We start from the raw sequence: 22,350 nt of genomic DNA on the forward strand, positions 1-22,350 counted from the left end.
TCTAATATTTAAAATTAAAAAAAAAAAAAAACCTCTCACTCCCCCCACATTCTCTCTCTCCCTCTCTCCTTCTCATTTTCTAAAAAAATGTATTCATACACACAAAATGTGTAGGCAAATGCTAGTTGTTTTATTAAAATATCATAGGGTAATGGAAGGATAGTTGGAATATTGTTTTATTAAAATATCATAGGATAATAGAATGATAGTGCTATTCACATATCCTTATTAATTTTTTTATCATTAATCCTTTCTATTTAATTTAATCCAACGATCGAAAAATTGAAAGAGGTATGTGGAAAATAAAAATTGGTGGGTGGATAGTACTACCCTCGTATAAGTGTTGATCGTTGGACCACAATGAGGGATAAAAAGGATGCCTTCATGTTCCCGGTACCTAATTCGGTTAGAACTAGACCTAAAGTATCTTGAAGTAGCGTCCGCAAGGAGAAATTTTTTATTGTGACGAGAACACGAGTGGTACACCACGTGTTTTTATGTAAGTGGTGAGAAATTTTATTTTTTAAGTTATTAACTTTTTAACACACATATCCCATCATTTGTATAGTGACACGTGATGTACCATCTCATGTGCGGGTCATACTGAAAAATCTCTCATCTGCAAGGAATACTTTGTTCTGCTAGCAGCTCGTAAGGCCATCTCCAACTGAAGGCTGGCCAAAGGGCTCGTTTTAGCCATCTGGCCCTCCAAGATATTAATATTTTAATGAATAGTACATGGCCATATTTGCCTCTATCTCCAACTAAGGGCTAAAGGGCCAGAGGGCTTGTTTTAACCCTATCACAAAAAACCATCTCCAACTGAAGGTTAAAGGGCTATAGTATGAAATGTGAAGAATTGAAATAAAAAGAGGTAAGATAGTATGAAATGGTGAAAAAAAAATGTGAGAAATGGTGTATGAAAAAATTAGAAATTAAAAAAAAGAAGGTCAAAAAAACAAAAAGGGTTGTTAAGAAAAAAACAAAAAGTGGGCTAAGACCTAAAATTGAAAGCCTTAAAGTGGTCTGAAAGAACAAAAAAACAAAAATGAAACCAGGCTGGGCAAGTGGAAAGGAAGGCTAGCCAGCAGGTTGGCTAGCTGATTGAAGATGGCCAACCGGTTAGCCTTCTGACCCGTTCAGATTTCGTGGGGCCCACGAGCCCTCTGGCCTAGCCCTCGGTTAGAGACTGTTTTCGGGCTATTTTTTGGCCCTCTGGACCATTCGGTTGGAGATGGCCTAAGTGTCTGGTTTGATGGTTTTTCAAAATGCGTCTTTATTGCTTTATGGTGATTTCATTTTAGGAATAGGATCCTCTCTAGATCCTCTTTGTGGGGATTCGGATGATCAATCAATCGAGTCCGTTCATCGTACATCATGCGGTTAGAAATTATTTTGAATTTAAAATTTAAAATTGAATATAAATAGTACTTAATGAAAACTGACCGCACAATTTACGATAAACGGATACGATTGATTGATCTCTGGATCCCCACAAAGAGGATCCGGAGAGGATCCTCGTCCTTTATTTTATAAGATTCGAAAAACAATACTTTATTCTTTTTTTTTTGTCCAACAATTTATTCTTTTTTGTTTCTTATTTATTTTCAATTAAAATTGTGTTTTGGCCAAGTGATGCTTTTTTTTTTTGGTGGCTCAATGAGACAAGCCAAATACTATGGTATTTTCAAGTGTCTTTTAAATGAGCTCGCTTATGTTTGACGTGACTTAATAAACATTAAAAATGAATGAAATAAATATTAATATTTAACGAGTAAGAGTTGTTGTGTCAAAGGCTTGAAGTTCACTTTCTGTTTTATAGAGGGAATGATTGTTGTTTTATACTGCAATGAATTCGACTATATCATGTTGTCACCATTGGTAAATTATGCTATATTCAAACACTTCCAGGCCAATCCCTTCTCATTTCTAAATTTTCTGTTATTTCTTCTATGTTTTTCAGATAAAGAAGAAGAAGAGCAACAGGATGAACTTGATCACAGAATTGCAGCGGTAAGGACTGCCTGCAATAACTGTGCTACCGGAGGCTGGAAGGGGCTCGTCACTGCCACCGGCTTCTTTTTCACTCTTGCTCTGATAAATTTTATAGGTCAAGCGTGGTCCACCATTAACATCACCGATATTGTCCCAACTTAACCACCTACAACCTTGTTTGGTTTATTTCTTTATACATCATATTATTCTGCCTGTTTTTATAGCTTTGTTTAGCAGTGAGTTTGGATGTTTAGTATTGCATACCGGAAATTGGTATCCTATTCATGTGATTAGAGCTATAAGATTTTGACACATTTGGTAAAGAGTTTTGAAAAAGGGACGGTAAGGGACGGTCGGAATGGACGTTCGTCAGCTAGTACCTGCAGCAAGGTAGCTTGTGTATGAGAAATTCTATTATATTGTGCGTCGTTGAACATCTGAAAAAGTCTATTATACTTGAATGTATACTCTAAGGTTTTTAGCTGTTAAAATAAAAAAAAATCCGGAATATAAGATAACCAGAGCATATATACTAGACAATGTCCCCATCTTATCTATTTGTTTCTCTTTCTGTACGTCCAAGACTCAAGCGTGTCACAACTGCATGTTTCTTGTTGGGATCTGGATCCTCTCCTTGTATTTTCTCGACTTTTAATCTTAGTCGCGCATGACAAACGTAAAGGTATGCGAGCAAGTAAAAGAGAAGATGAATTTGTAACACGTTTCAAGTGTGTCGGGTCACATAACGTGTCTGTGTCCATGGGAATGTAGTAAAAGAAAGGAATGGAACAGAAACGAAGAAAGGAACAATAATCTGACAACAATTATATAACAGAAGCTAAATCAGCCTCAAATATTACCACTCATCAATTTCTCTAAATATGCACAAACAATCACGGGGTCAAATAAATCATAGAGGAAAAAGGAAAAAATCACCACCATTTTTTTCTCATTTTTTTTTAAAAACTAATTCACCTAAAAAGAATCCAACTCAAAAGAAATTGTAGGATGATGATGCGTCCATAGGATGAATGAGATATGTCAGCACCAGAGCCACTAGCATCAGCATATATGCAATCCCTTGGTCTATTGAAGTTCCTGCCAAGTTTACAACCAAAATTATAAAAAGTTCACATTATTTTAAAAATCCCAAATAAAAAAACCCAATGCTCATCGCTCAACCAAAAAAAGGAAAACAAAACCGAAGTGCCAAAAAAAGAGAGAAAATTTTCGAAAACAAAAATCAACAAAAGGCATTCAGATCTAATTATAAACAAAGAAATATAGAATGAGAATTAAGAAAACAAAATTGGAAAATACCATCACTGGAAGGGCCAGGGGCAGGGGCGGCGGCGGTGGGAGAAGGGGCGGAGGAAGGAGTTGCAGCAGCAGCTGAGGGCTTGGGCGTGGCAGCAGCAGATGGGGATAGAAGGGCGAACAAGACAATTGCAGAGACTAGAACAACTCTAAAAAATGCTTTAGAAAATCCGAAGCAAAGCGCCATTTTTCCTTCTCTATTAAAACTCTAAACAAAAAATAAATTTTAAAGCAAAGAATTTGAATGAAAAAAAAACAAGACAAAAATGAGCAAAACTCAAAACTTAGAGAGAGAAAGAGAGAGAATGTGAGGGAGGAAAGAGAGAGAGTTTAGGGTTGTTATATAAAGGGTTAGGTTGAGAGTGGTGACCGGTGAGGAAAGGCCAGCAAGAGCAGCAAGAGAAGAATAAGGCAGGCCTCCCTGTACGGTAATGGCCTTTTTCATTTATTTTTTATTATATTTTCTACTTTTATCTTTTTTACTGTCAATTTGGTGACGTGGCCATGTGCTTTTGGGTGGAAATTATTCAAACAAGTCTCGGATTCTACAATTCGGGCGGGGCCTACAAGGGATAACGGCTATAATTGTGTGAGAGGTGAGGACCATGTGAGATTGGAGTAATTTTTCGTGTGTGGTCGTCACACTGTCTAATGATGTTATTATTTTATTTATATTTTAAACATGGTGGAATCGAAGCAAAGAATTTTGAATTTACGCTTCGAAGATCTGTATGGAAGGACATCCTTGTTCATGCAGTCTCTCTTGTGGAGAATGAAGAAGTGAATAGATCATCATACGAAAATTAAAATTATATTACCTTGAGATTCTGGTATTGACAATTGTCAATGAAAAGGAGTTTACATTATATTATTCGGAAAAGGATCCTTGCCGGATCTTTTTTTAGGAAATCCGTAATCATGATCGTTTATTGTATATCGTACGATCAGAAATCATTTTAAAATTTAAATTTTAAATTAAATATAAATAATACCTAATGAAAACTGACCGTATGATTACTGTAAGCGATCACGATTACGAGATCCCCAATATTCCTAAGAAAATGTTCCGTTATTCTAGGTGTGACAGTTGATTTGGTATTAAATAAATCAAGTGTGCAAATTATTAAATAATTTTTTTGTTAATAATTATTTTTCCTTTTAAGCTGGTGATTAGTGTTTCTGTCAACAATGGACCAATGGTTGGTAGTAGAACAGCTTTTAGCTTTGTTTTCATTATGTTATTGACGAATTATTGTTTTATCTATCATCTCTATGCAATTGGATGGTATTCAAATTCAAAATTCAAATAATTTCTCTGGTTAATTTCGAGAGATAGAGAGAGGTGAGACAAGCTAAGATCATGTTACCATTTAAGAGTTGTTATTGTCAAGCATTAGTCAGTCAGTGAGTAAGAGCCTAACGCCTAAATGGGATCTAGGCATTTTTTAATTTTTGTTATTAAATTTATATAACATATAAATAAGCTTATACTTAAAAAAAAAAACTAATATTGGGAAACATAAAAATTATAAAGTATTACAATTTGTTGAAAACATGGATATCTTGAACGGACATTGGTAGAGTGGAACACACATAGTCATTGAATAAGGAAGAGGATCCTCTCATGAGCTCATGATGGGGATCCTCTTGACCACGAAATCAGAGCCGTTCAAATTTAATCCAACGGTTGCAATTATTATAACTTTTAAAAGGTCCCCTTGTTTGGAGCCGTTAGATTAAATTTGAACGACCCAGATTTCGTGGTCAAGAGGATTCCCATCCTGAGCTCAAAAGAGGATCCTCTTCCGAAAAAAAACCTAAACAGTCACCTAGCCTGCCTGATCCTGCTTAACCCATCCTAGGCATGCTTAGGCGTCCTACCCGATATTTTAAAGGCCTTAGAATTAATCATGACGGTTGCCAATTGCCTAGCAACTAGGTGACCGCCCTTTAGAACAATGCTCAAAATATATACAAATATAAGAAGAAGAAAAAACACTTGAGTGGAGTGCAAACCGAATTTTTTTGGTGTGTCAATAATGCCAGTCTAATAAATAAAAAATTTATTTTTTTCGGAGTTATCATTGACATTCTATAAAGTCATTATGCACTCTAAACACATACTACTATAAAAAAAGTGCAAAATAACTTTTTACAAAGTTTCAATAACGCCCCCCTAATATTTTAAAAGCAATGTATTTTTCTTTTTAAATTATTATATAGCGGGACTTACATTTATAATTTAGTTTAGGATAATGATATCTACACATCTATTTTTAATTTTCATATCCTCTTGTTAATATTTATCCTTTTATCTTCTTCAATTAATTCGATATGATGGTAAAAAACTGAGAGAAATGTGTATGATGATCCTTTGAGCGGTCAGAGAAGGCTTGGCGTTGACATCAGCATGAGGTTTTTAAATCTTTATTGCATGTGAGCATTGTAGTTTTTTTTTTTAATTAAGGAAAACTAATGAAAAAAAATTGAAAACTTTGAGTTTTAACGATAAAGACAAAATAAATGGTAAATTGAATAGTACCATGATTGACTTTTTATTATAAAAATATGGTTTTTCGTTAAAGTGAACAGTATCGAATTTTTTTTATAAAAAAATCTCTTTTTTTTGTACCTATGTCCACTGCCAAGCTAATAATGTGGCTCAACACCTTGATCACTTTGTTTTGTTCAAGGAGCTTTCATATTTAAGTTCAGACTTGTTATTTGAGGATTGTAGTCTTCAGTGTGCAGTCGGTTGGTTGGGGGATGGAAGGACAGTGTTCTACAAGGCCAAGGGGTTCCAATTTATTTTAATTGTACCTTTATTATTCATAAACTATCTTTAAAAAACTATGATATTCAAAATCAACCATTATTTAAAATCTTAATGTATAATTTAAAATATTTAATTTACTTTCCATGTTTAATATGTTTAAAATACATTAACTTTATATTTATTATTAAAAATTTGTGAAAAATATGTATCTAACATGCAAGGTACGTACGCATATCATACAAATATTGTAACATCCCACATCATCCAGGGGAGTGGATCATGTAAACCTTATATGTATATTCTCACATTTACCTAGCACGAGGCCTTTTGGGAGCTCACTGGCTTCGGGTTTCATCGGAATTCTGAAGTTAAGCGAGTTCGCGCTAGAGCAATCCCATGATTGGTGACCCAAGTTCTCGTGTGAGTTCCCAGAAACAAAACCGTGAGGGCGTGGTTGGGGCCCAAAGCGAACAATATCGTGCTACGATGGAATCGAACCTGGGATGTGGTGGGGGCCTAGGCCTGGATGTGACAAATATAGTCTGTGTTACGTTAAAAAAAACATGTATTGTAGCAAATCATTCAAACGTGCATAGAAAACATTTTTTTTTTCAAACAATAATAATTATCTATCGGGGGTGATGCTAGATAGACCATTGACTTGACCATATTTTGTCCAGATAATATGGCGGTTGACCATTGATTCATTCTTTAAATCATTAAATCAGAAACTGAACCATCAACACCACATTCTACAAAATATGGTCTGAAAATATAATATCCCTAGCATGTTCCATGTCTAGTGTAATATAAATGGCAAGTTAGAAAGGTGGTAAGGATATGTACTTCGTGTTAAATTGGTATGAGCTAACTACGTCATTCGGTTAATGCAGGGCGTGCCAACTCGTCAGCCGAGGAGTAAAATATGTTGATGTTGCGTTGGGTGCGCTGCGGACTTCTCGATCTTGCGATTGCGACCGAGGAATGAACAATCTCGACCTTCGGGCCTTAGAGCCTGAAGACAAGGCTGCTAGTTCTACGAAGTTCACAAATCGTCGACGTCAGATTCGATCACGGTGATTATATTCGTAAGAGTATAAGCACGCTGAATCGACACCAGAGTATAAGCACGCTAATCGTAAATGTGGTTCGGCCGTCAGAATGCCGAACTCTATATCCAACTTATGAGTATCCAATCATAAAATAACTCGGTGTTCAACGCACCTAGTCTGGTGATTCGTAACACCTCACTTCTCCGAGAAGGTTTGTGAGATGACCTCTGTCAATAAGGATTCGAAAACCCTTCTCGACCGAGACTTGGATAGATAACCAGTCAACCTCGACGCAGTGATGTTTATCCAAACTGAAGGTACTTCGCGATCGGCTGATTCTGTGGCAACAGTGCTGTTTATCCAAACTGAAGATGTTCGCCGGTTGCCTTCACAGTGCTATGTGTTGGCGAAAAAGAAAATAAAAATCTCAAGGTTGTTGAGAGGTTTTGCGTAGAGCGAGAGTTTACGTAGGGCAATTTGTGTGTTGAATTGGAGGGGGTTTGAATCATGCACCCCTCCCTCTATTTATAGTAGCAAACCTGCTTCTGATCAATCAAAACTATACTCAGATTAGGACTCCTTACCCCGATCCAATCTTATCTCGGCCAGTCCTACTCCTATTAGGACTTTGAACTCAACCCTTTATCAGGCCATATTCATTCCCAAGTTTTAGCATCCTCATCCTGCCGAGACTCCTTATTGTATCAGGATTCAACTACCCAATCCTGATAGGACACGGCCGGCCTTAGCTATGCGACCCACGAACCGGATGACCCTCAGTGACCCCTGAGCAAGGCTTCCGGGCCGAGAACAATTCTAAACTCGGTCCAAACCAATATTTTGGACCCAAACAGTTTGCTCTTCTAGGATGTTTTCCTTTTTGTCAAAGGTCTTCTAGGATGTCTGTCTTCTGGGGCGAAACCTAGAGTTTTAATAATGTTTTTACTTTTGATCTTCTAGGAGTCTTGCCTTTCTAGGGCTAATGCTGAGTTTCCTAGTATTGCTTATGTTAGTTGGTATTGGTAATAATAATTTATTTTCTTGCTTTTAGTACGTCAACGGCACAATATGTGTTATCTTTATGTTGATTTAAGTAATAATCCTTACAATCTGACCTAATAAAATACATCAAAAGTTTATTAAAAAAAAAAAAACACAAAAACATCATCATCTCACAAAGTTTAAGCTTCTAGAAAACTAGTTAACTGTAAGGGTTTTTATCAGAAGTAGTCCTTTATGTTTTGTCAACTCATTAGTTTGGTCATTTATGCTTCAAACTCATTAGTTTGATTCTTACGTTTCAAAACTCATCAATGCATCTTGTATCAATTATTCTACTCATCAATGTGTCCTTGACATCCAACTTCGTAAAAAGACTGCCAGTTTGCTTACATTCATCAAACACCCGTTTTTTACTGTTCACTCATGTGGACTTTTTGACTTCTTTGACATTTGTCATTTTCAAACCATAAATAACTATTTGTGATAAAAATTCCAAATCTTAATTAGCCCAAGGCTCACAACTGAAGCGCATACAACCATGATGTATCTCTCTTATCACATGACTCAATCACTGGATAAGACCGACAAACTAGTTATCATGTACGATCAGTAATATGACAAATTTTCTCCACTTGGACGGGTACATACAATGGTAAATGGAGCTGCACTCACCAAACAGTGCTTTCAGCATGATAACGGTAGAAAATCATGGGGGAGATGAATCTAGTGATACAGCTTCAAAATGGTGACCTGGATTTCCAACATTTCCGGGTACGCCAAGCAAAACGAAACACCCACAAAAAATAATACATTATAATCTTATAAACCAATTCGCTCTGAACACAAAACGTAATTCATATTCTACAATGCTCCCTCCAAATGTAGCTTAACTTGCGGCAATCTGTTTCAATCCTGTGTAATCGGACGAAGAAATGCGAACATTAAAGGCAGCTTTTAGTTCATTTGAAAGGAAAGTAAAAGACAGATATGTGGTGAATAAATGACAGACTCGAAACCAATAATCGGGAAGATCACACGTGATAGTGTTCTCAAATCATCAGATGAATTTAGTCACAGGAGATGTTAGTTGTAGCTTACCTGATTTGTTCATACTGCCAATTTTGGGTCGACTGTTCCTGATGCATTGCCTTCTCCTGTAAGAACTTGGTCTGGATCCTGGAAAAAGAAAATCATTCGGGGGTTCAATTAAAAAATAAAAAGCAAATGAGAGGTAAAGTTTTTAAATCCTGATAATTACCTCCATTCCCCATTTGATGTAATCTGGGGACTCACAAGCCTTATATTCATCAACCAAACTCTCCAATATTTCTCTTGATTCGTCAAACTCCGAAAGGTCATTCTCCTGTCCATGTTTCATGTCATAGTTATATCAGTCACAAAAACTTTCGGACATCTATAAAGTTGGAACGCCAGAAAAGGTTTTCCATTCATCACCGATGATGCCAACAAATTAAAAAAATAAATGAAGGCAAAAACACGAAAGGCATGCTTCTTCGCTAATTAGTTAACTACATGGAGTATGCATATGACAATATTGCTGAAGCAGATCAATATGCAAACCATATCTGAAGTAATAATGACTGTTGTTGGGCTGGCAACTTACAGCAAACATTGGGAACTTCCGATAGTTGTCAAGAAAGGCTTGCTTCTTCCGTAACAATGAGTACTGGCTCAAACACTTACTGAAGAGGTGGCGAATACTAGTATGGCTCGCCAGCATAAGACCACTGACCTAAAAAGAAGAAACATACAAAGAATCATTATCAAAATTAGGTCACACTTTAAATAAAAACATACGAGTCCAAATCCAAAATTGTCGATCAGATCAACATAACAATTAGACAATGGAGAGAAGCTGTGATAAGAATTAGATCCCCACCCTATGGGCAGTCTGCACATATGGAGATTTTCTAGACAAAGCAACCTACACAGAAAAGAAGAAAGTGAAAGATTAAATATCCAGACAGTTCCGAAATAATTGGATTCATCTCATATTTACTTTATTTTACTGCATAAAAACACCTGAATGCTTGCGGGTCCCCATTCAATAAAGTTAACAAGCTTTCTTTCACGTATCCTCTGCAAACTTTCATGAACCTGATTACAGAGAAAAAGGCACAAATAAACCACTTTGAAAACAAAAGAAAACATTAGAGGAGGGACCAAAGTGTTGAACATCCAATACTCAGAAAGAATTCATTTCCAAAAAATCCAAGACAACACTACAGTATTAAGAGAATAGGCCAAAACTAAGCAGCCATATAGGATAATCATTTTACAACAATTCCATTTCAACTTTCTGAATGTAAAATATGATAATGATACAAGTATTGCTTATTTTCATCAATATAGAACTGTAAGATTGCCTGGCATGTTGCTCTATTAATGTGGCTATTTAACAACCTGAGTAGGGTCCACTTCTCCTTGGATGATGTTTAATATTGAAATGTATTTTGCTTGACTGGCTTCTTTTGTTCGAGCATAAGAGGAAACCATGATATTTTTCGTCTGCAAAATGAGATCAATGTCAGAGAATTGTTACTTCTGCTTTTTTGGAAAAGAAAAACAAAGGTAAGACAAGATTCTAACCTGCAGAAGTCTTCTCATAACATCAAGTACAGTGGTTTTGCGAATCACATTAGCCTGTGAAGAGGAGATATCCGTGCATTAGAAAGCTAAATTTCTAGTTTAGAAGCATAAAATGAAAAAGTTCATGACAGCATGAGATGCCAGATCATCTCCCACATTTCTCTCTATCAATTCCCCCTCTATTTAGAAACTTGCTCAAGCATGTGCCCCAACATACGTAAGTTCTTGGATGTATCTATAAATACACACAAAGACAGATATATAGGAAAAACTAGCTTGTGCGATTGATTACCTGGCGCTCAACTGTGAGCGGTGTATATCCTGTCATTAGAAAATGGCATCTTGGTGTTGGAATTAAAGATGCAAGCAGACCAACCAAGTCATTGTTCATGTACCCTGGATATCTCAGAGTGGTTGTACTGGCAGACATTACAGTAGAAACCAAAGAATTTGTTTGGGCAAAGGTGGGATTTGTTAGATGAAGGCGCTCAACAGCAATTCTGTTCAATGCAGTGTTGTCAAGGACCACAACACAGTCTGCATTAAGCGTTAGTCGCTTAAGCGTCAAAAGTGAGTTATACGGCTGGACCACCACATCACTTGTTTCCATCTGGTTAGGAAAGACACTGTATGTCTGCACCAGTTTTTTGCTGTATCTATCATTCAATGTCTCCAACAGATAGGAACCCATACCTGCATCGTATATTTTAGAGGAGATGGAGATACTGAGGGTAGAAACTAATTACATTAATGGTTCATCACACTCCTAAGTGAAGGGGGTGCTATGTATCGCCAGCCTAAATTTTATATCTTGTTTGAAATAGGCAGGACAATCAAATGTTATAATTAATATAATTGACCCAGCAATGCTCTTAAGTAGGAACCAATTTGGGAAAAAGTGTTAATTAAACCATGAAACGAAAAGAAAAAAAAAACATTGGGTACGGTATAAAAAAATGCAAAGAAACCTGAGCCTGTTCCTCCAGCAATTGAATGGCATAGAACAAATCCTTCAAGACTATCACTCCCATCCGCTTCTCTATCAATCATGTCCATTATAGCCTCTTCAACACCCTTCCCCTGATCAGTATTCCCAACGATTTCAGTGCATTTATATGCGATAGAAGCCTAAAGCTTCGTTACCATTAAATTACATTACAGGAACTCAAAAGTAACTTCCACACAAACCTGATCGTATCCACTGGCCCAATTATTTCCTGCACCGCCACCATGATCTGAAACAAAGATGTTTTCATGATTGTAGAGATTTCGATATTCGCTGTTTTGAATCCCATTAATCACTCTGGGCTCCAGATCGATCAACAAAGCTCGTGGTATATAATGCTGATCATCAGCTTGGTAGAAAAACACATCTTTCCGGTCACCTCCCTGTTGCATTTCAAATTTTCAAAATATAATCACAGACATCTTTATCAAGATTAAGACTTTTCTGACTAGCAGTTGATAAGGTTGCTATAGTGCCTACTGCCTATACCATCACAATTCACATAGGCAATGCATAATTCCTCATTGCTACCCAAATTGACATGAAGACCATCAATTTCCCACCAATTCTAAATCCACATTATCGAAATGATCGAATTCAATGACTTAGTCAGGACAATATACCGTTACCATATAATCTCTATTAAACTGAAATTCTTCATAGTAATTCTTCATTCATTTTACGGTACCTCTGAAAACATTATTCACGCCCTAATTGAGCTTCAATTGTCCTGAACAATTAGAAATTTGATTTTTTTTCCCTCCACCATAATTTTCTCAGCAATTCCTTGAGAGCTTGCACACATTCAAAACCACACAATTAAGGAGAAATTAAATAAATTTTCAACTCAAAATTCCTTTTCTTTCTTTGCCAGGGCAGTATTTTCTCGGAAACCAAACAAGCAGTTAAGACGCAGAGAGGAAAAGAGAGTAGAGAGGAGGGACCTGAGTGGCAAAGTCCTCGAGAATGCCTTCCTTGCTGATTCCGTGCTCGAGGCAGAGCTGCTTCCAGAACTCCATTCCGATCTGGTTCCCGCATTGTCCCACCTGCAACGTGATGATCTCTCGAGGCATTTTCCCTCACTTTCTCGGAAAAACTAGGGTTTATCAGGTGAGTGTTATCAACTGATCGCTAATTCAAGGTCCAACGCGCCTTTTGTTGCCAATTCTTTTATTTTGTTGCCAATTCATTTTTAATTTTATTTTGTTGCAGGTTGTAATTTTGTTGGTCAACTGAAATTCCTAAAAGGAGTAATTAGGTTTTCATCCTTATTTTTACTACTCTATTGATTAAAACCTTATTACTTTTCAATTTTTGATCAAGGTCCTTTGTATTAATAATATCACTAATTATTTCAATAATAAAATATTTTTTATTTCTAAATATATTCATTTAATATTAAAAATATTACAATTAGTATATTTATATTTATGGCTAAATTTTTTATCATATATTTTTATTTTTAGTTTGTACCCATTTTTAATTTGCAACCCTTTTTTAATTTGTACCAATTTTCCTTTCATTTTTAATTTGTACCCATATATTAATTTCTTTTTGTGCCCATATTTTTTAAAGTTTTATTTGTATTGTACCCATATTTTTTTATTTATTTGTACCCATTTTTATTTTTGCTAAATGTACCCATTTTGAAGAATGTACCCATGTTTTGATACAATAATTTTTTGGTTATTTTTTATGAATGTACCCATGTTTACACACACACACACACAATAGTATATTTATATTTTAATATTTTTAATCCCACAAATTATGGTTTTTTATTTAAAATCTCATTACTATAAACAACTATAAATTTTAATTTTTAATTTAAAAAATATAGTAACGTACATAGAAATAAATTATCAATTAATTTCAGGGACTTGGATCAAAAATTGAAAACCAACAAGGTTTCAGTCAAAGACTATTAATAACTAGGGACCGCATCCAAAGTCTCTCATCCTAAAATAACCTGTACAACTGCCCAAAGTTTTTCTTTACTTTTATTTATGGGTAAATTACATAGTAACCCCTCATGTTTAAGGTCTATTACAACCATACAATATCTTTAAAACATTTTACTTTCATACCTCACGTCCTATTTTATTTCAAAATAATATCTCCGTTAGATTTTCTATCCATTGATCCAGTAAGAACTGACGTGGTTACCACATTTGTACCATGTGGCAAAAAAATAATTTTTTATTTATTTTTTTTTTAAAACCTGAATCTTCTTAAAAAAAATTTTGAAAAATGCAGAACCTACCCCTCCCCACCTCTCACTTTCATACTTTCCCCGCAACCCCTCCCCACCCTTCTTCTCCCTTCTGAGCCGAGCCTCCTAACCATTTCCCTCTTTTCCAACTACCTCCCATCCACCAAAATTGCTCAAACCTAGTCATCGGGGACGACATCTACATCACCAGGGACGACTACACGTCGTCAGGTCTATGAACCTCGCTGGAAAAAGGCGAATCGCACTGCTGCCGCGTCGGAGAGATCTGGAAAGACGATGTCGGCCTTGTATTTTGAGAATTGGCACTGCTAGCGTTGTATTTTGGGTATTGGATTCGACCAATTTTTAAAAAAAAAGGGTCAAAACAATCAAATTGGAAGCTTTGACTACAACGCCAACACCCCCAGAAGCATCGCCATCCTCACCAACTTGTGGTGGTCCGAAACCGCGCACACCATACACGATAGCCATCCTCACTGACTCTGGATGCGTCAACAGTGGTGGTTGTGTCCATGTAGGGGTTTGAAATTGGGCGAAGGGCAGCAAAGAGATAAAGTAAGGAGAGATGATGGGTTTTGGGTTAGTTGAGGGATAGGGTTGGGTTGGCAGCAGAGAGAAGAGAGAGCTTTGCAGCGAAGGATTTGGATTTGGATTTGGATTTTTTTATTTTTATTTTTTTTGTTGAGATTTGAATAAATTGATTTAGTTGTTGGTTTGGGTCACAAGGAGGGCATCCTGCGATTTCCTTAGATTGGGCACGATTGCAAGGTTGAGGTCGTGGTAGAAGCGGATGAAGGCTTGAAGGAGGTCGATGGAATTGAGGGGTTGGGATTCCTGGGATTGGGATTCTAGCGATTCGAGCTGGAGGGCGAAGGCAGAGGAGTTGAGGGGTTGGAGCTGGAGGGAGAAGGCAGAGGAGTTGAGGGGTTGGGATTCCTGGGATTGGGATTCTAGTGGTTAGAGGGACTCTGGGTTGAAGGATGGGAGGTGAAGAAAGTGGAGGAGATGGAGGTGGTTGGGAGGTGAAGAAAGGAAGAAGAGGGGTGAGGAGGGGTTGGGGGAGGGTGGGGGGGTTCTGCGTTTTTCAGTTTTTGTTTTTTTTTTAGAAGATTCCGGTTTTTTTTTTTTTTTTTTTTGCCACATGGCACACAGGTGGCAGCCACGTCAGCTCTTAACGGATCAATGGATGGAAAATCTAACGGAGGTATTATTTTGAAATAAAATAGTAGTTGAGGTATGAAAGTGAAATGTTTTAAAGATGTTGTATGAGGTTGTAATAGACATCAAACTATAGGGTTACTATGTAATTTACCCTTTATTTATATATTCAAATTCGTAATTGACGAAATTTGAAATTTATGACTTCTAACTAATATTATTGGTTAAAAATAATTGTCCTTTCGGCTGAAAGGTTATTTTTGAAGGAGACTCTAGCTTGGTGCTCGTGGCAATGAAGGATCAAGGGGAAGATTGCTCATCCTTGGGTCTTGTAATAAGCGATGTTAGATTCTTCCTCAGAAGGATGGCTTACTCGAGGTTTACCTATGTGCAGCGGGAGTGTAATTCTGTAGCTCACTACCTTGCTCATATGGGTATTAGGAGTTCTCAAGAGTTTATGTGGTTTGAGAAACCTCCAGATTTACTCCAAGATGTTTTAGTTGAGGAGGGAATGTAATTTCTTTAAGGGTAAAAGACTGTTTACTACCCTCATGTTTCGTGGTTTTCAACATTTAGTACATCAACTTTTTTTCGTCTCAAAGTCATACCTAAAGTGTTAATTTTGGGACAGTCTCATACATCTGTTAGTCAAACTGTTAAATCTGCCGTTAACTGATGACGTGGCGCCCATGTGGACAATGACTGGACGCCACGTGTCATTAAAAGGTCCATGTGGAATATTTTTTTTTTTTTTGAGAAGGGGTTCAAAAAAAAAAAAAAACAGTGGTTCCTAAAACTGCAGCAACCATGGCTTTATCTTCATCATCCCAAACCCCTCATCCTAAACTTATCTCAATCTTCATCTCCAAAATCCAAAAAAATCAACAACCCTACAAAAATCGAGCTCAAATTTTCAAAACCCAAATAAAATCTCAGCCCCAAATACCCCCTAAACCATGAAAAAAAAATCAAACAACAAAGAAATCTGGAAAATCCAATAAAAACCCAAATCCAAGTTTCCGTCGATCCGCACGCAGAGCCATGAAGATCAGAACTTTGAAGCTCCGAGAGGCCCACGAGCAGCGGCGGGTGGCCGTCGTACTGCTCGGTGATGTGGGACCAGTAGGCCTACCACATCGTGACGACCTCCTCCTTCGACCCCACAATCGCCATCCACAACTCTTTTATCCTGTCCAGCTATCCCAAGCTCCTCCGCCACCGCCGCGACAACGTCACGACTCTCGCTCTCAGCCCCAATTCCACGTGCCTCACCTCCAGCTCCGTCAACCACTCCGTCAAGCTCTACAAGTTTCCCGATCAATATCTCCCAACCAAGTAAACAGACAACACCCAGATCTGAATTTCCATCCAAAATCAAATACAACAAATTAGGGTTTCGTAATTTGAGAAATTGGGATATGAGATTTTGGTATTGTTTATACCATATTTAGGGCCTCGTATTTAGATCTCGTACAAATACTCAGGGGACTTAAATGTAATTATGGGATAAAGGAAGGGGCAAATATGTAATAAGTGAGGAGTCCTTATTCTATAAAAGGACCCCTCACCCTCACAATTGGGGAGGGCCTCACTCTCACTCTCGGAGGCCAATTCCTAGGCCTGAGATCCCCTCTCTCACCCTCAGAAGCTCTCAGAAGCTCTCACCCTCTCCCTCTCTATTCCCTCAAATAAATACATAATCAGTGTGGACGTAGCCCAAACCTTGGGGTGAACCACGATAACTCTTGTGTTATTTACATTACTTGCAGATTCACGGTCGGATTTACGTTGTACCAAGACCATCCGGTTTTGTGCATCAACATTTGGCGCCGTCTGTGGGAATCGACACGAAAAGCTATGTCGATTCTCTCTCAATTTTTCACACTCCACGGTGAATCTGCAAAATACACACAAAAACCCAGAAACTCAAAAGTCTCTCGCTCTCTCTCTGAGGAAATAAAGAAAAGCATTCTCTCTCTAAGAGGCGGTTCCAGTATTGCTTCCTTCTCCCGTTGTCGGTTTGAAGGATTGAGGGATGAAGAGATTAAAAAGAAACAATACTTAATAGAAAAATGAGCAGCGGGGATGGTGATTCGATGGAAGTGGAGTACATATGGAGACACCACAGGCACGGACCCAGAAAAAACCAGGGGACATCGGCTCTGGTCAGGCACATCAAAGCCCATATGCATCTCGTAAGCTCTCTCTCTCCTCATCTCGGCGGAAATGGTGACTTGATAAACGACGCCAGAGCGGCCCCATTCGATGACGTTGTAAAGAACTTCGCACCAAGTCGACAATCGACAGGTCGAGCTTCTTCTTCGTCTTAGCTCTCGTCCTCTCCGCTGCTGCCATGCCACACGTCTCCGATTTTCAAATCCACATTAATGGTCAGCAAGCATTCTTTGTCCGTGAGGACCTCTCCTACAACAAAATCTCTGGGAAATTTCCAGTTGGTTTCACGAAAAGGGTTCCGGAGAACTCCACTATTAATCTCCCTTTCAACAAACTTGACCGGATCGATACCGGACTCGCGGCCTCTGTTCAGTCAGAAAACATATCAGTTTGCAGGAAACAATGAGCTCTGTAGGAAGCAATTGAAAACCCTCTGTCCCATTCCTTCTACTCTGTCCACTTGAAACATAAGGGATGAATAAGCCATTAAACTAGGGGATGAAGAAGCCAAATCTCTACTGTCCCGAGCTGTTTACTTGTCCAACATCAGAAGCAGGAGATCTGGTCTTTGCCATTTTCAGGAAGTTCCTCCACAAAAGGTCATCGGCGCGGAATTTCCAGAAGCAGGAGATTTGGTTTTTGCCGATGGGGGCAAACCTGATGGAGAAGCTCAAAGTCGTGGTCGTCGGCCTGGACCGGATCCAATTGGACGGTTTGGCCCCGCCAGAACCCGAGTCGAAGAGCTCGCCGATGGAGAAATCGGGATTGACAATGAAGGAAACGAAGAAACTGCTGAGGGTGGCCCAGCTGGAAGCCGTGAGATCAAAGCTTTAAGAAGTCCAGAAAATCTGGGTATCGTATCCGGAGTTTCGTTGGGATCTGCCGGGAAGGTTGCGCGGATCTGCCATGGATCCACCAACTATCAGACTAGGAACCTAGGGTTAGGGTTTTGCGCGCTCAAGGTTCAAGTTCTAGCTGCAACAATGGCCAGGTGCAGAAGCCGAAGCAGAAGCTACAGCCCTCGTCGGCGCAGTCGGACTCCGTCTTGCGGACGCAAGCAGCACTCTGCCATTCTCTCACTGCCGGTCACTCTCACGCTCACCGGAAAGTACGATCTCACCATCATAGACCCTTTTCTGAAAGGAACAGCTGGTTTGATGGTCCGCGACAAATGTCTCTGGCGAGGTCTCGGTACTCACCTTCAAAGACAACAGAAGCGCGACGAGCTCCGGGGAGCCGCGCTGGCGAGAGGACAACTCTTGCTGCTAGTGGCCCTGAAAGCTGTTTTTTGACTTTCCAGAAGATGCTGTAAAGACAAGTCATGCCCCCGCCACTTGCAATTTGCAAAGTAAAGCAAAGTAAAGAGAACTTCACTTTACTTTTGTCTGCCATCTGCAAAGGCTAATGCACTTGGACCTCAGCAAGAGAATAATAAATGCAGTGCGGTGGAAAAGAGAAAAAATAAAAGCAGAAAGCAAAAGAGAAAGCAAAAGCAAGGAATAAACACACTACCAGAATGATGTGATCTACTTTTTTTGTTTTTGTATGATGAGATTTATTTTTATCTTTCGAAGACATTTGTATAAACCCTATAAGAGGGTAATATGTATAAACCCCATCAGAGGGTAACTAAAAAAAAAAAAAAAAAAAAAGACGGCAAGGCCCAAAAGAAATGGGCTAGCAACGTTGTGGAGGGTGAAGGCCCATAAGCCCAAAATAGCACAAACTAGGTGATCAAAAGTACGCCCAGTACTTCAAATCATACATGAGCATTACTCATGTCAATCATACATAAACATTCATGAGCATTACTCATCCAATCATACATAAACATTCATGAGCATCACTCATGTCAACATCCATGAGCATCACTCATGTCAATCAACATAAACATTCATGAGTATCACTCATGTCAATTAGCTTCAAAAGCTTGATTTACAAAGCTCTAGCTTTAAAAGCGTCATTTACAGAGCTATAGCTTCAAAGCTCCACTTGCAAAGCTTCACCTACAAAAGCTTCAGTGCAGGGTATACAAATACCGTTTCTGAACAACCACCACTTCGGCCCATACATGGATTCAATTTGAAGTCTCCAGCCAACAGACTCTATTGACCGAAGACTTGGGGGACTACATTATGTACCATATATTGGGCCTCAACTGGGCCTCATGAAAAATACTTGGGGGACTTAGCCCATTATTTATGTATTGAGGAGCGAGCCCTTATTTTATAAAAGTGACTCCCTCACCACCATTAGAGAGCATCGCCGCCTACTGAGCAACTGTCTCACTGCGAGCATCAACTCTAACTCATCACTTATGTATTGAGGAGAGAGCCCTTATTCTATAAAAGGGACTCCCTCACCTTCAAACGCCACAAGCCGAGCCAACCAAGGCAACACAAGCTACAAGCAGAGCGGCCTCGCAACATGTGCTACTTCTAGTTGAGCATCATTTCAGATTGGGCACCGCCTCATATCAAGCATTAGTTCTAGACGACATCTAGTTACTTCGGCCCACACATGGACTGAATTTCAAGTCTCCAGCCAAAAGACTCTCTTGACTGAAGACTTGGGGGACTACTGTTTATACCATATTTAGGGCCTCGTATTTAGATCTCGTACAAATACTCAGGGGACTTAAATGTAATTATGGGATAAAGGAAGGGGCAAATATGTAATAAGTGAGGAGTCCTTATTCTATAAAAGGACCCCTCACCCTCACAATTGGGGAGGGCCTCACTCTCACTCTCGGAGGCCAATTCCTAGGCCTGAGATCCCCTCTCTCACCCTCAGAAGCTCTCAGAAGCTCTCACCCTCTCCCTCTCTATTCCCTCAAATAAATACATAATCAGTGTGGACGTAGCCCAAACCTTGGGGTGAACCACGATACATCTTGTGTTATTTACATTTCATGCAGATTCACGGTTGGATTTACGTTGTTCCAAGACCTTCCGGTTTTGTGCATCAACAGGTATAACAAGGAGAAAAATAACAAATTCATAATAAAGTTTAAAGCTTTTAAATATACAAATATGCACAAGAATGTAAATGGCAGGTTAATAGTACAAAGACCCATATATTCAAATTTTAGATAGAGAAAAAGAGACTGTGAGAGAGGAGAGAAAAGAGAGGAGAAAAGAGAGAGAAAACTTACTCAGGTGGGTGTAAAACGGCTCTTTATGGTTTTTCCCTTCTGGCGAGAGAGAGAGAGCGGAGAGAAACCTGAGAGAGAGAGAGAGAGAGAAAGAGGAAAGAGGAAAGATGAGAGGAGATAAGAGAGAGGAGAGAAGGGAGTGAGCGGTGGAGATGGAAGTTGGCGCGGGCGAGGGAGCAAGGGGCGTACTGTCGCACCAGTGGGGAAGACGAAGGGGGAAGGAAAAAAGGGGGAAGGAATCCGGCCCTTTGTCCAGTGAAGAAGACGAAGGGGGAAGGAAAAAATGGGTTTTTTTATTTTTTTTTATTTTAAGTACTTTTATGTAATTAATTTTTTAATTTTTTTAATGACACGTGGCGCCCAGTCATTGTCCATATGGGCGCCACATCATCAGTTAACAGCAGACTTAACAGTTTGACTAACGAATGTATGAGACTGTCCTAAAATTAACACTTTAGGTATGATACTGAGACGAAAAAAACTTGATGTACTAAATGTTGAAAACCACGAAATATGAGGGTAGTAAACAATCTTTTGCCATTTCTTTAATGTTCAGCTGAGGATAGGTTACATTGTCGTATGGGACATTCTTTTTCTCTTCGACATGGTTGAAATCCCGAGCAAGATTTTTATCAAGGATTAGTATGCACACTATCCTCAAATTGTACGTATTCTTTGTTGTTTAATGAATATCATACCGTTTCTCAAAAAAAAAAACTTATATTATAAGTGAATATCATTTCAAAAAAACTTATGGTGAATATGAATATGACTCAACGGTAAAGCTACTTCACCAAAAGATTTTATATGTCAAAAGCGTATTTGATTATTGCCACTTAATGCTATGATCTCTTGGTGTTTTTTTTTTTTAATTGTAAGTGAAAATTCTGAAATTCAACTTCAAGAAGGATGAGTTTCAATACAATTAAAAAAGGGTAAATCTCAGTTTACTACCCTCAAGTTTTATGGTTTTCAAGATTTAGTACATGAAGTTTTTTTCGTCCTAGAGTCATACCTAAAGTGTTAATTTTGGGACAGTCTCATACATCTGTTAGTCTGGCTGTTAAGTATCCCGTTAACTGATGACATAGCGTCTATGTGGACAATGACTGGACGCCGCGTGTCATTAAAATAAAATAAAATAAAACACCCCTCCATCCCCTCCACCCCCTCCACGACTCACTCTTCCATCCCCTCCACCCCTTACCCACCGACACCCTTCTTTAATACCCACCCCTACCACCAAGCCTTTTCTCCTTCCCTAAAAACCCATCCCATTCCCTTCCCCCAAAACTTCGATATGGGTTTCGCAAACTGACCCGCCATTCTTCCCACCTATGTAAACAACCACACCCAGTTTCACAATCCATTTCAATTCCCACAATTACACACAAATTACTGAAATTTCAAGCAAAAACAATGGCTCGACGGCGTGGACGACGACGATTGGCTGAATGGACTTGATGGGCAGAGAGGGTTGGTGAGTTCTGAAAGAGGGTAAGAGAGACTAACCTTGAACAAAGCCGGATTTGGTGGGAATCAAAGCGCTGTTGCTTGTGAGCACCATTTTTGTTAGATTTTCTGAAGATTTTTTTTTTCTTTTGGGTGTGAAGGTACAATGAGATTGGAGAGAGAAATCTCAGAGGGTGCCTAAGGAAGGGAATGAGGAGGAGATTGTGAATCTAGGTCCATTGTTTTTGCTTGAAATGGTTGTCGGGTGGAGGGGATGGAGGGGTGGAGGGTGGGGAAGAAGAAAGGGGGTTTTGTTTTTGTTTTTTTTTTAATGACACGTGGTGCCTAGTTATTATCCACATAGGCACCACGTCATCAGTTAACGGAAGACTTAACAGTCAGACTAATGGATGTATGAGA

At 38.7% G+C, this 22,350-nt stretch overlaps 2 protein-coding genes across 2 annotated transcripts; both read right to left on the reverse strand.

The window, feature by feature from the left end:
* Nucleotides 1-2,819: 2,819 nt before the first annotated feature.
* Nucleotides 2,820-3,703, reverse strand: LOC126587167 (arabinogalactan protein 20-like). The gene is made up of 2 exons (XM_050252205.1): nucleotides 3,316-3,703; nucleotides 2,820-3,093 (listed from the first exon to the last, which is right to left on the reverse strand). Exons 1-2 carry the CDS (start codon nucleotides 3,497-3,499, stop codon nucleotides 2,987-2,989), a joined length of 291 nt encoding a protein of 96 aa, XP_050108162.1. The 5' UTR covers nucleotides 3,500-3,703; the 3' UTR covers nucleotides 2,820-2,986.
* Nucleotides 3,704-8,619: 4,916 nt separating this feature from the next.
* On the reverse strand, nucleotides 8,620-12,927 carry LOC126627177 (tubulin gamma-1 chain). The gene is made up of 12 exons (XM_050296612.1): nucleotides 12,703-12,927; nucleotides 11,941-12,141; nucleotides 11,721-11,832; nucleotides 11,045-11,445; nucleotides 10,753-10,806; nucleotides 10,567-10,671; nucleotides 10,186-10,260; nucleotides 10,043-10,087; nucleotides 9,767-9,895; nucleotides 9,401-9,505; nucleotides 9,241-9,318; nucleotides 8,620-9,054 (listed from the first exon to the last, which is right to left on the reverse strand). Exons 1-11 carry the CDS (start codon nucleotides 12,829-12,831, stop codon nucleotides 9,250-9,252), a joined length of 1,425 nt encoding a protein of 474 aa, XP_050152569.1. The 5' UTR covers nucleotides 12,832-12,927; the 3' UTR covers nucleotides 8,620-9,054; nucleotides 9,241-9,249.
* Nucleotides 12,928-22,350: the final 9,423 nt, after the last annotated feature.

The sequence above is a fragment of the Malus sylvestris genome, chromosome 1 (assembly GCF_916048215.2).
Source record: "Malus sylvestris chromosome 1, drMalSylv7.2, whole genome shotgun sequence".
Lineage (NCBI taxonomy): Eukaryota > Viridiplantae > Streptophyta > Magnoliopsida > Rosales > Rosaceae > Malus > Malus sylvestris.

Excerpts from the sequence above, each read along its gene's own strand:
- LOC126587167 (XM_050252205.1), bottom strand. The coding sequence starts at position 3,499 with ATGGCGCTTTGCTTCGGATTTTCTAAAGCATTTTTTAGAGTTGTTCTA. Across the intron at positions 3,094-3,315 it reads CCCTGGCCCTTCCAGTGATG|GAACTTCAATAGACCAAGGG; the intron begins GTATTTTCCAAT and ends TAAACTTGGCAG.
- LOC126627177 (XM_050296612.1), bottom strand. The coding sequence starts at position 12,831 with ATGCCTCGAGAGATCATCACGTTGCAGGTGGGACAATGCGGGAACCAG. Across the intron at positions 10,807-11,044 it reads CGCTCACAGTTGAGCGCCAG|GCTAATGTGATTCGCAAAAC; the intron begins GTAATCAATCGC and ends TCCTCTTCACAG. Across the intron at positions 9,506-9,766 it reads GGAAGTTCCCAATGTTTGCT|GAGAATGACCTTTCGGAGTT; the intron begins GTAAGTTGCCAG and ends AAACATGGACAG.